At 32.1% G+C, this 10843-nt stretch overlaps 1 protein-coding gene across 2 annotated transcripts; it reads right to left on the bottom strand.

Moving 5' to 3' along the window:
- Positions 1-286: 286 nt before the first annotated feature.
- On the bottom strand, positions 287-6734 carry LOC125820569 (transcription factor bHLH68-like). Of its 2 annotated transcripts, XM_049499972.1 has the most exons (8): positions 6578-6734; positions 4334-4507; positions 3385-3733; positions 2925-2999; positions 2513-2578; positions 1913-1978; positions 1302-1367; positions 287-655 (listed from the first exon to the last, which is right to left on the bottom strand). In XM_049499972.1, exons 2-8 carry the CDS (start codon positions 4486-4488, stop codon positions 533-535), a joined length of 900 nt encoding a protein of 299 aa, XP_049355929.1. In that variant the 5' UTR covers positions 4489-4507; positions 6578-6734; the 3' UTR covers positions 287-532. The 2 variants fall into 2 exon arrangements, with proteins under 2 accessions (XP_049355929.1, XP_049355928.1); XM_049499971.1 differs by lacking the exon at positions 6578-6734 and having other exon boundaries at positions 4334-4903.
- Positions 6735-10843: the final 4109 nt, after the last annotated feature.

The following is a 10843-nucleotide window of genomic DNA, read 5'->3' as shown; positions in this document are numbered from 1 at the left end:
TAGCAAACACAAAAGTCAACTCTAAACTATTCAATGAGTTTACCACACAATTTTATCGTAGTAACTTAAATTCCTACGCATATATGTTAGTCATTATATTATAGGCTAGCTTAGAGTTGTATCAAATATAAATGCTTATATCCGTTTTCAACACTTCTATTTAAACTCGTAATTATTTATGTATAAAATCAGCTTCAAACACAAAAACACTAGCATATATCAACTATATTTTTTTAATCAGTTAAAGCTAAATGAACTCTAATGTATATACAACAATTACAAACTAGCTTATACAATTTTATGATTATTCATGAAATAAAATCGCAATATTGGACCATACGATAAGACTTATATCCTTGTTCCTTCCTACACTTAATTAGAAATGCAAAATATAATATATAGCATCAGCAACAGTCAACCCTAACTAACTTATTTGAGAGTGACTGCTTCTGATGTTATATATATAATACCATCATCATCATCAACACATCAGTATATTATGGAACACTAAAATTGTTACATTAATTAATAATTATAAATATCCTCCTCCTCCAAGAGCTGGGGCCCAATAATCTCCAACAGTATTGTTATTGTCACTTCCAACATCTTGTGTACAAGATATAGGAACCAAGCACAATCCTCTACTCCTCAAATCCTGAAATATTTTTATTTCCAAATTACCATATTATAAGAAAATAGATGCAAAATGATAAATATATACGGTGCTGAAAAAAAAGAGGAAGCAATTAACATGCAATAACTAAGATGAAATGGATGGAGCTACATTTCTGCTTATGAATACGATAAAACTCAGTAACTCTAGCTTGAAACTATGGTATATATATATATGAAAGGACTCATTTCAAGAGTTTAAAGTTATTGAGAATAATAATAATTAAGATTTTATCCATAGGATCATTCAAGAAATTGAATTATTGTGTGATCTCATAAAGTTGGCAACTTCTGCACTATATATAGAGACACAACTTCTTTTTTGAATAGTAAATTTTGATGATAACTACTTTGATTCTGCTTTTTACTACTAATAATGCAAAGATAGCCTCAATCTCAAAGCTTGCTTTTTTTGTTAGGGATCCAATAAAGCATCAACTTCTTAATTAAACAACTAAGTAGTATATACATATTTTATTTCCTTGAATTCATGAAAGAAATTAGTTATTCATGATAATTATTAATCCAATATATATATATAATTAGTGAGATGCACGTGTATGATGATGGATGTGAAAGAAGATAATATTAGTGATTTTTATTGGAAAATGTGAAGGAAAAGAACTTACAGCAGATTGTTGTTGAGTGTGATTCATGCTTCCTGCTACATTGCCCATGTATGGAGAGCTCAATGCCTGCATGTTTTAGTGCACCACACTAGATTAAAGCTGCATATATGTCCAACTCCTTCCGTCTCATTTTATATAAGTTAGTTTGACTCGATACAGAGTTTAAGAAAGGAATGAATAACTATGAAATTCGTGGTTTAACATAAGTGATAGATATTTTTGTGGATACAAATCATTTCATTAAGGAAAAAATGTATATTTTAAAATTACATTGTTACTTAATATAAAAATATGTCATTTTTTTTAGGAGAGACTAAAATGAAAAAAGTACCACATAAAATGAGACGATAAGAGTATAAAGTAAGAAGCGAAAACAATGGTTAATGAAGTACACTAAGAATCATATTGATATCAATCCTTCAAATTTCAGTAGGTGATTTCTTTCTATTGATTCAAATTTGTTCTAGAGAGTTGCTTGGTGACTATGCTGGTAGAAAATAACAAATATCCCTTTGAAATTAGGTTAAGAGGATGTTCAAGATAACACGAACACCATAATTATAAAAAAAATGTACGTAAAATAATTTAGAAATTAGGTTTTGTGAAATCACCTGAATTTGTGCCTGAAGGAATCTGATGTATCCAATGGCTTCTGACAAGACGGAGGCTGTGTCAGTCTGTAAAAGAGAAAACATATATACCCATGCCTATCACTTCTTCTTTTTCTCATAATATATCACTTTAGTTAAAGACAACCCTTTATGGCTATTTTTTAAACAAAAATTAAAGTGCTGTTTTTGTAATATCATTTTTATTTGTTTCATCATAAACTACTAGTACTACAAAAAAAATTATAAGTCATAGTGTTTCAGTCATAAATATTCTTTACTTGTCTTCCTTATGGGAAGGAGGTAGGATTTAAATTTAATCGATTAAATTCTTATAATTTTTATCAATAAATTTATTATACTTTTGAAATTACATAATAATTTTAGTAGGTTTTCAAAAAAAAAATAATTAAAATTATGAGTTCAACTGAATTTATATACATCGATATAGTAAATTTTATTCATAACATCAACGTTTAAATGATATTTACACGTAATTAGTCTCCATAAAAATAAGACAAGTTACCTGTTGTAACAACATGTAAAAATAATGACAATATAAAAATTAGATGTGTATATAAAGTTAAACTCAGTTTACTTTACCTTTCCAAATGGAGAAACAAGTTGGTGGAGTGCTGTTATCCTATCTCCTAGTTTCTCTTTTCTCACCTGCAATTCCGAATATAAACAAACTAAATTAATGTTGATAACTAACTATTTTGGATACCAGGTGAAAAAAAAAAAAGAGACCAAGTTTTCATAAAACGAATTTTCATATTATATATTTTCTATAATAGTTTTTTTCTTAAAAAGGAAAGTTACGAATATATATCCTTCGACCAATGGTAAAATGGTTGAAGTATATACATTATATATACACTATCAATGTATATGTTGTGTATATATACTTAGTATATATTTTGTAAACTAGATTACTGAACGATTCAGACACGTAATTATTCCATAAAAAAAATATCTAGACAAACATGTTACTGTATATGAAAGAGAGAATTGCCTTGAGAGAGGGTTGAGCTGAAGAATGCTGAACTCTAGCCTTCTTAGTTACCCCACCACTGTCTGTGCTGTTACACTTTATTTCATGCAGCAAAGATATTAATTAATAATGGTTTAAAAAAAGAAACAGATTAGGCAAAACATACTAAAATGATGTAAAAATGTTTTCACAAAATCAAATCACTTATTAGATAATTACGAGTAAATCTCTTAACAAATACAGTACTTAATTAGTAACCTAGTAAAAATAGTAACTAGACTACTATCACATGTTAAAATTCACTGAGTAATTAAAAATTTACTATGACTAAAATTAGTTAGGCTAATCATGGATTATTTGGCTTTTATTAATCATATAATCACTTTTTTCCTTTTGGAATAATACTGATATTGTACTTATTGACTATGAAAAATCAATAAATATGAAAACCACTTTTTTAAAAGTAATTTTTTTTACTTACCTCAGATGAATGGTCTTGATGCTTGACTTCAACCACTTTGTTATTGTTGGTAATTTTATTAGCAGGAGATGATGAGAAGTTAAAAATATTATTATGGTTTAAATTAGTGGTAACACAAGAGCTAGCTGGTGATAAATCTTGATGGTAATTACTATACAGTCCTTGGCTCAGTAATTCTTCTGGTTTTACATTAAAAAAAGGAACCCTAAAACTTGAATTAGATGGAATATTATTATTATTATGGATGGAATTCAAATTTTGGATTTCTTCCCAACTCTCCAGCTTCTTGTATTGATGTTGAAAATGATCACTTATATCAGGTTTTTCTTGATCACAAGATAATCCAGACCTGAAATTTAATTAAAAAGGAAAAAGTAATTTAGAGGAGAATTAAAATTAATTAACACATAATTCATATGGATTCCAATTTGATAGAAAAGAAATATAAAGGAGCTATAGGTTTCTTTTGTAATGATTTTTCACTTTTTCTTTCTACTAGGTTTAGTCGTTGTTGTGGTCGGACTGACTCTATTATGAATTTCTAACCATATTCTATTTGTTTAAATTCTTTTACTTCTTCGAGCTCTAGTTATAGAAAAAAGACAAAGAAGAAGGTATCAACAACAAAATTGATTTTACTATGAGACAACTTATGATATTCATATCGATCTATAAAACTCATAGTATGAAATTTTTAGAAATAGGAAAGTAATTGAGCTTTTTGAATTGTTTGGTAAATGTAAAAGCTTCAATGAGTAAAGCTTGACACAAAAAGAATATTGCAAATACAAAGACTACTGATCTTTGAGCTCTCTACACAAACTCACTATAGCAACTACAACAACAAGAAGTCAACATAAATTACTGCGCCTCAGTCTCAAACAAGTTGACTGTATATATAACTAACTACTACGTACGAGAAAAAAAAGTAGAGAGAAGGAGATTTTACAGAAGTAGCTGGCTCCATGAGCGAGGTAAATGATCTTGACTTGGATTATTATCAGCCAAAAAATTTGAAGATCCATAGAAATGTTGATTTGTCGTCGTCGTAGAAGAAGAAAGCTCATGAGAATCATGTGGATGCATGCTTGTGTTCATCAACATGTTGTTCCACCAGTTATTACTAGGGTTTCCAGCCATCAAGAAGGATTATTCTGAACAACACATCATATATTATATAGTATTATTGTTTCTTACTTTAATGTAAGAGCCACATAATATAAAGAAAGAAGAAGAAGAAGAAGAAAAAAATAAAAATCCTTTTCAATGATTTTCTTTTTCTTTCTTTCTTTTTAGGTAGCTAGCTTTGTCTGTCTTCTTTCCTTGTGAGAGCACCAAAACGAAACTTTGTTGAAGCTTTCAGCCTTGTTTTTGCTTTTCTCATAAGAGGTTCAATAAACCAATGTCTTTTTCAACCAAAGTACTAGCCTTATATTTACTTGGTAGTGTTTCTTACTTGTGGGGTTGACAATTGCTTTGATGCTTTTTAAATTTTTATTTTTCCTCTCTAGTTACTTCTTCGATTTATGTGACACGTTTATTTTTTAGTTGGTTTTAAAAAGTCTAACATACTTATAAAGTCGAAACAAATACTTCTACACCTTCTCATTTTATTTTTTAACGAGGAAGTTTTATCCAAAATTTTACGTATATCAATATTGAATTATTCTCATTTTATTTATTGTTGGGCCAAAGTTATCAGGTTTTGTTATCCTAGACTTCGCTTCTGATACAAATGTTATGACATATTTAATATTTATCTACATATTTTTCAAAATATGTTGACATAAATGGAAAAGAAGGGGAGTATATCCTTGTTTGTGTTTTTAAATTTCTTGCTTTAGCTTTATAGTAAAGGGTGGGGGCAAGAAAAGGGAAAGTGGGGGAGTGTTTTCAGGCCATAAAAAAACAAATACTCGTGGGGTTTTAATTCCTTAATTTGGGGTGGTAACTTTGGGATTGTTATTTTTCTCTAACTTAGCTATATTTATATATATAGATTCTAAATAAAGGATAGCCTACTCTTTTCCCAAGTAATCATTAGTTAATTCATATTTTATTTCTTATGTTACCTTATTATTATTGCAGGTTTTTAATTTTATTTTTCAGTATCATATGAGGCTTAGTAGGCCATCTTAATTTGATAGCATAAAAAGTTACTATACATTATTAGGTCAAATTATACCATTTATTTTAGTTGATTTATGTAATCTTTACACAATTAAAACATGATATTTTTGCAACTTGATATGCAAGAGACACTTAGTGCAGTATATAAATTTAGAAAATTTGAATTAACTAACCAAAAGCAATTTTGCGCGTGCGATTGCCTTGCTGTATATGTGTGTGCGATGGATAATTAAAAGTATATATCCTTATGGTGGCCATCACATTTTATATTTGATGTTTGCCTATTTGGGAATAGGGGTGGGTCTACAGTATAATATATAAATTCACGTGAATTTATTAATTTTTACCTAGATTTCGTATGTATATTAAGAACTTCACTAAATATTTGATAGTGAATTGAGTCAATATATTTTAAATCGTGAATAGGGGTGGAACCAGCTTATAGTCAGGGGTTTATCTAAACTCCTTCAACGGAAAATTATATTATTTATGTATGATTAGTGTGTTCACTTATTCAAATTTTGAACCCCTTTAGTGAAAATCCTGACTCGCGTTGTCGACATGTGTCTGGGTTGTTCTTGTGTACGTTGCAGTACTGATCAACTACTTTGTGCTGTCCTCTTTGGCCTATCTGGATCCCACTGACCCATCTATTTACCAACACTAGCAAATTTTATTCCCATTCTCAGCTGGTTGCTCAAGGATTCATATAAAGCCTTCCTTTTTCACTCTTATTGAGTTAAGTATTGAAATGAAACTAGCTATTACAGCAGGACCATTTATATTGATGTATTACAAAAACTAACGATTGATGATTTCAAATATTGGTCCTAGTAACTATAGCAGGTAAGACAAATTCAGATCCAATCATGAGTCTAATTGAACCTATAACATAATTCCAATAATTAAAGCACCCTTTTTATCTTAACTTGCGTTCGAGCTCAGACTGCTATATATATTTTCAAGGACAGGTGTTGTTTTTATTTGAGCTTTTTTGACCATGTAGACCCAACCTAAAAAGGGAGGACAAAGGAATTATGATGCTGAAAGAGAAAGATCTTACCTTCAATGCAATTCATTGGATGATTTACAGCCTTGGAAGTAGGCGGTTTTGTACTTTGGACCTCACTTTTCCCATGGGCAAAACTTCAAATTTCACATTTTATCTTGAAAGTTTGTCAATGGGACGAGCAGGGTCAAAAGTTCACGATCACTCATTTCAAGGTCATTGAGCATAATTTTCTACAATTCATTCACCTACAAGGCCATGGAAAGAGGAGGCCAAAAAAAACAAAAAGATAAGGATTAGTGGACTACAAGTCCCCACGAAATCATACGTTATGATGAACTTTTGTTGCTCAAAAATTACAACTGCTACAAACATTCGCTACAGTAACAGCAACTGGTAAATTTAGCTGCCAATTCTCAGTTAAAATAAAAGTATTATAACCTGCACATCACTTGGCAACTTTACATGCAGATTCAAAACACAGCAAACTGGCTTGCAATTTGAAACTATAAGGAAGTGAAGGATTGTTCTTACCTTTCTTTTCCACTGTTTCGTTTAACTAGGAAGTTACCCTGAACAAAGCTAAAAAAAAGGGACTGCTTGAGCCATCTGGTAAAAATATTGAATCAATTGTGACCTGTGACTGATCAAACTTTTAAGAGAATCTTCAAGATAGACATATAAATGAGATTATAGGAAAGTAAAGCTACATTAAAAAAGACAAGAAACTTTAACAAATGAATGCACTCAATAAAGCAGAAGAAGTTGCTTTATCAAGGAATCTTGATTCCTAGTTCAATTTCTATGTTATCTTTGGGCAACTTTTGATCCATAGTTTGACTGAAGCTTGCCTTTCCCGTCATTTCATTTCACCTTTCAAGAGAATTATTGTATCTGACTAATGTTGTGGACCGAACCACCATGTCGTTGCAAAGCAGCAATCGATCACCACATCGGGGGAAACAAAAAGACGGAGCACTGGAGCACCGTGTTTGAAGACAGTAGTAACAGTAGCTGTATAGTGATGAAGATACATAAAACTCACATGAACAACAGTTACTAACACTAAAGCAATAAATCGACACATGAATGACGTCAACCCAAATGGATGACAAGATGAACGCACAAGTAAAATATCCCCTCTGCAATATCTACAGATACAATGTCTTAATAGTTGACTGACTACCATAGATATTCGAGTTACTTCGTCTAAACTTAGTTTGTAAGCGACTACTTAGTTATACTAGGTAGTTCTTATAGGTATCAGATCTATCCCGATGTGCCATTTTTTCCATCATCCATTTCTTAGGTAAAGTCCTGACTCTTTTTGAAAATTAATTGGTAAGGTAAAGTTCTTTCTAGTTTCACTTCTTGTATTAAAATTTTAGCTAGCTCTAAAATTTGATGCCATGGTTGTTTATATAACACTGGATGTGAAGTTCATTTAAAAAATACAGGAGGATGTGAGGCTCTGAAAATATAAAATATTTTTCTAAACAGCCCTGAAGTGTTTTATATAGCTTGCAATCTATAAAATTACACCTATGTACAGCCCACGCCTCCATATATACAATATGCCTACATAAGCATAAGATTGTTATTCTGCAATGTCATTGAATTCAACTAATTCTTTTAAACTTCAATTCATACTTTGATTAAGTTTTGATATAATAGAGTTCTTACCAAATGCATGAACATTTGAAAGATACACTGTATCGCCATTCTACTGTAAAATTGTAAGCATGCAATACATGCACCTGTGCTGACAAGGAATAGCTAAAAATGGAATGGTTGGCTTTCCTTGACAGATTGGGCACAAAGTGTCATCCACTGAAGAATCTGAAGATTTATCCTTTGAGAATGGACGAAGAAAATTCTTGATGGATGATGAATTGAGAAGGGGAAGAAGCAAGAGCAGCAATTCCTGCATATTAGAACAGTTGATAATGTACTTCCATTCAGTTTTTTGAAAAAGATAACAAAAGAACGTACTTCCATCCATATTGTTTGCTAAAACAGATGCACTCGTCAAATTGACTATAAGCTTTTACTGCAAAAGACCAACTTCGAGCTCCATCACCATCCCCATACCCGCCAACAAAGAAGGCTGACACAAGTTGGAAAACAAGATCTGTTAGCCCTTTGGCAGCATGTACAAAAGCAAAGGGATGTTCTTTCTGGGCCCTTTCCCTTTTTTTTGTAAGGTGAAGGACCTCTTTCTGACAGATGATTGATAGCTAAATTGCAGACACAGATAGATAATTTGTCATCAATATTCCCCTCTTCGGGAATGACCATATAAAATCTGCAACACTCTGCTAATGGATGGAAAATTACCGAGAATTCATGCCACACCAATTGGCGATTCATGTACTCAAAGCTCATGGCTCTGTTCGTATTTGGGCTGCCATAAACGAGTCTTGCTCTTAAAGCTCTTTCAATGAGATTCCTATACCTGCATGTCATTGATACATGTAGAGTAACCAGTAAATCCCAAAATACACAGCAAGTGATATTCTTAAATCCTATCAATCTGAGAGCTATATGTACAGGACACTTGTAGCAGTCAAACCATTTTCAAATGGTCTCATCACTCATGAACAGTATCCTTACAGCAGTCAATGACCGGGTATGCTCAACAGTTAAGCCCTGCTACCAGTAATGCATCTAGGTTTTCTACCCTCTACTTAAATACCATGCTTTTGTCTGCGGCAGGGCCCAAAACCGTGATGTGCGCAGCGCGCCTTACCACACATCAAGCATTATGCTTTAATTACAAGATCAAATCCATGGGTACATTTTCTAACTTCAGTATTATATTTTTTTAATTCCAGTCAATCTAAAGATCAAATGTACAGAACACTCATAGAAGTCAGCACATGCAGGGAACACGCTCAACAGTTCAACCCTTATTAAAAGGTCACATGTACAGGACCCTCACAGCAATCAGCCTATGCATGGAACCCTTCTACCAAGAATGTCACTAAATTTTCTAACTTAAAGTCTTCTTTTACCTTTTTATTTTGTTTTCTATTTTGTGCAATTTTACGTTTTCCTCTATGTGAGGTAAAGAATGCTTTGGAACATCATCATTAACTTATTGTTATTGTGGAATCACCTCAATATTCTGTCTCTAACAGTTCCTGGACAACAAAGCCGTCCCAGAAAAAAATATTTGGTTTCATAGGACAAAGCAATTTCAAAAATGTCCAGCAATTTTTAACCAAAAACTTGGCTCGACTTAGTAGGCAGCCAATAACACAATCCAGCAAACACAGATGATAAAGCACCACACAGCCTTGCAGCTCTGCTTTTGTTACACGCATATCCATTGCTAAGCTAGTGCACTGATTTTCTTTTTGTTAGGTAAATAATTATATTAACAATTGGAGGAAAACCCCATATACAAGCCGTGTACCAAAAGAGAGAACCTACATCAAAATATGATTCTCAAAAAAGGAGACCCAATCTTCAGAAAAAAATTGGGGTCTCAAGGAAACACCAAATGAAAACTAGAAACAAAAGACTATTTTGCAATTTACATCTCTTTTATGCCATAGGACTTCTCTTCCCCCACCTGTAAGCCCAGCTATGCAATGCCTCCTTCACTGTGCTTGGAATCACCCAATGCACCCCAAACCAATTAAGAACTACTCTCCGCAGTCAGCTAGCCACTAGACAATGCAATAAGAGAGTAAGAGATGATCTTTTTTGATGAAATAATAAGAGATGATCACTGATTCAAGTAGCATAACTTCATCATTTTCTTTATTAAATGGTTAAATCAGTATTGTGCATAATGCAGCTGTATGCTATAGGAGTACGTCTATCCTTTATTTTCTTTTATTTGGTGGTCATGTCATACATCTTTTTAAGAAATACGAAAGGAATGTGCAACCAGAGAGAAATGCCAAAAATTTCCGAGCATGCTTTCGAAAGAAATAAGAATTACAGTCAGAGATATACCTTCCTGTAAAGAAAGAGAAGTAGATTACTAAAAGAGGCTGCTTTATAGATCCCTTCAATCCGTTGTATTAACAACCATGCTTGGCGCGCCATAGAACTCTGAAGAAGCCACAAGATTAACAAGTCAATGTTTCATCGTACAATTGACACTTGCAAGTAACTATTTTACCTGTTCAAATTTGTAGCATAAAATTACGACTGCAACAATTCTATTTTGGATGACCAAATTTGAATAGACAACATATCAACAAAAGATTCAAAATTGAACCATTTCAAATTTATGTAGCCTCAGAAGCAGGAAAAAGTTAACCTCTTTTTGACATTGAGCCTTCATGCTTCCCCAATATCATCAAA

This window comes from Solanum verrucosum, unplaced genomic scaffold (assembly GCF_900185275.1).
Source record: "Solanum verrucosum unplaced genomic scaffold, falcon-dt-bn FXZP01000117.1, whole genome shotgun sequence".
NCBI classification, from domain to species: Eukaryota; Viridiplantae; Streptophyta; class Magnoliopsida; order Solanales; family Solanaceae; genus Solanum; species Solanum verrucosum.
Note: the sequence above shows the minus strand (reverse complement) of the source record. Positions and strands in the feature narration are given on the sequence as shown.